The sequence below is a fragment of the Amphimedon queenslandica genome, unplaced genomic scaffold, assembly GCF_000090795.2.
Source record: "Amphimedon queenslandica unplaced genomic scaffold, v1.1 AMPQUscaffold_3155_Cont24846, whole genome shotgun sequence".
In the NCBI taxonomy this organism is placed as follows: Eukaryota; Metazoa; Porifera; class Demospongiae; order Haplosclerida; family Niphatidae; genus Amphimedon; species Amphimedon queenslandica.
This window is the reverse complement of record NW_003556513.1, coordinates 1-1,377: the sequence shown is the minus strand read 5'-3', so window position 1 is coordinate 1,377 and position 1,377 is coordinate 1. Positions and strand designations below refer to the sequence as shown.

At 34.1% G+C, this 1,377-nt stretch overlaps 1 protein-coding gene across 1 annotated transcript; it reads right to left on the bottom strand.

Annotated features, from left to right (window-relative positions):
• Nucleotides 1-57: 57 nt before the first annotated feature.
• Nucleotides 58-1,371, bottom strand: LOC109593018 (uncharacterized). The gene is made up of 5 exons (XM_020008289.1): nucleotides 1,261-1,371; nucleotides 902-1,042; nucleotides 632-820; nucleotides 380-526; nucleotides 58-313 (listed from the first exon to the last, which is right to left on the bottom strand). The coding sequence occupies exons 1-5, from the start codon at nucleotides 1,292-1,294 to the stop codon at nucleotides 102-104; spliced, it is 723 nt and encodes a 240-aa protein (XP_019863848.1). The 5' UTR covers nucleotides 1,295-1,371; the 3' UTR covers nucleotides 58-101.
• Between the last annotated feature and the right edge of the window lie 6 nt (nucleotides 1,372-1,377).

Here is a 1,377-nt window from a genome sequence, read left to right as displayed (position 1 = left end):
ACAATAAATGAAAGATGCATGAAAGTTATTATTTTATAAAATTTGATCATAAAGTCAGTGACAATTAAAGTTACAGGTGAATGTATGGTGTTACCAACACGTTAACACTTACAATCAGTATCAATGATATTAATATCAGTTAATTCAGTATCAAGACTGATCCTGTCACCACTGATTTGAGGTAAAGACATTAGTGTCCAGTTGATAGTCAGTAGTCTATCCCCCCTAACAGTGCCATTATTCAATATTGATACTGATCCACAACCAGGAACATTTGGAATGACATCCATTGAAACAAGGCTATAATCCACATCTACAGTACATGTACAATAATAAATAAATAAAAACCACATACTAATAATGTTACTACATAGACTACCTGAGGTAGCATTTCCTTCAGTAGTGGCTGAAAGTGTCGGACTATCTCCATCAAAGGTTATATTATCATTACTTAATGTTGCACATAATTCAACTGATGAGGAATTGTCATATACTGTTACTGAAGAATTGATTGACACTGATACATCTACATAAATGAAATATTAGCAATAACACTGATACATTAAGACTGATACTAACACTGATACATTAACACTGATACTAACACTGATGTATTAACACTGATACTAACCAGTATTATCCATTATATTGATCTCTATTGTATTATTATTAGGAGACAGCGTAGCTCCAGTTACTGATCCAAATTGAATATTTATTGATCTATTATTCCCAATGATACTATCATTTGTAATAGTTAATGTGATACAAGATACATCAGTGGTGAAACCAATATTTCCTGATGGTGCTAGACCAGAATAATCTAATAATAATTTAGAAAAGTAGATTTTAAAACAATTAAGTGAAGAAGATACAATGTACATGTAATTATCAATTAGCTCACCACTAGTGTTTCCACAAATAGAATAGCTAACATTAACACCAATGACTCCGCCCACTCCATTCAACATCAAACATATCTTAACAGCTGCTCCTTCAGCCACTGATATCATAGAATCATTTAACACTGATACTAGTAACTGAGCTATAGGAGGAAGAGAAAGAATCATGTATAATGTACTGACTAGCCTCTATATAATGGACACTGTGTCTCTGTTATACAGAGGTGTCCTTTATGTGGAGGTTATTTTATACAGTAAGGAATGTAATTGGTACACTAGGTGCTGTCCGTTAAATGGAGGTGTACGCTATAGAGAGTGTCCATTAAGAGAGGCTATACTGTACAGAAAAGACTAAACTTACAAGTTATGGTGATGGTTGATGTGATGGGGTCCATTAGTATCACACTGGGTGTGGACGATGACAGGCTCCACCCAATAGTGACAGACTCCTCCCCCTCAGGGATAGTATCATTAATAA

Excerpts from the sequence above, each read along its gene's own strand:
- LOC109593018 (XM_020008289.1), bottom strand. The coding sequence starts at position 1,294 with ATGGACCCCATCACATCAACCATCACCATAACTT. Across the intron at positions 1,043-1,260 it reads ATCAACCATCACCATAACTT|CTCAGTTACTAGTATCAGTG; the intron begins GTAAGTTTAGTC and ends TTCCTCCTATAG. Across the intron at positions 314-379 it reads TGAAGGAAATGCTACCTCAG|ATGTGGATTATAGCCTTGTT; the intron begins GTAGTCTATGTA and ends CATGTACTGTAG.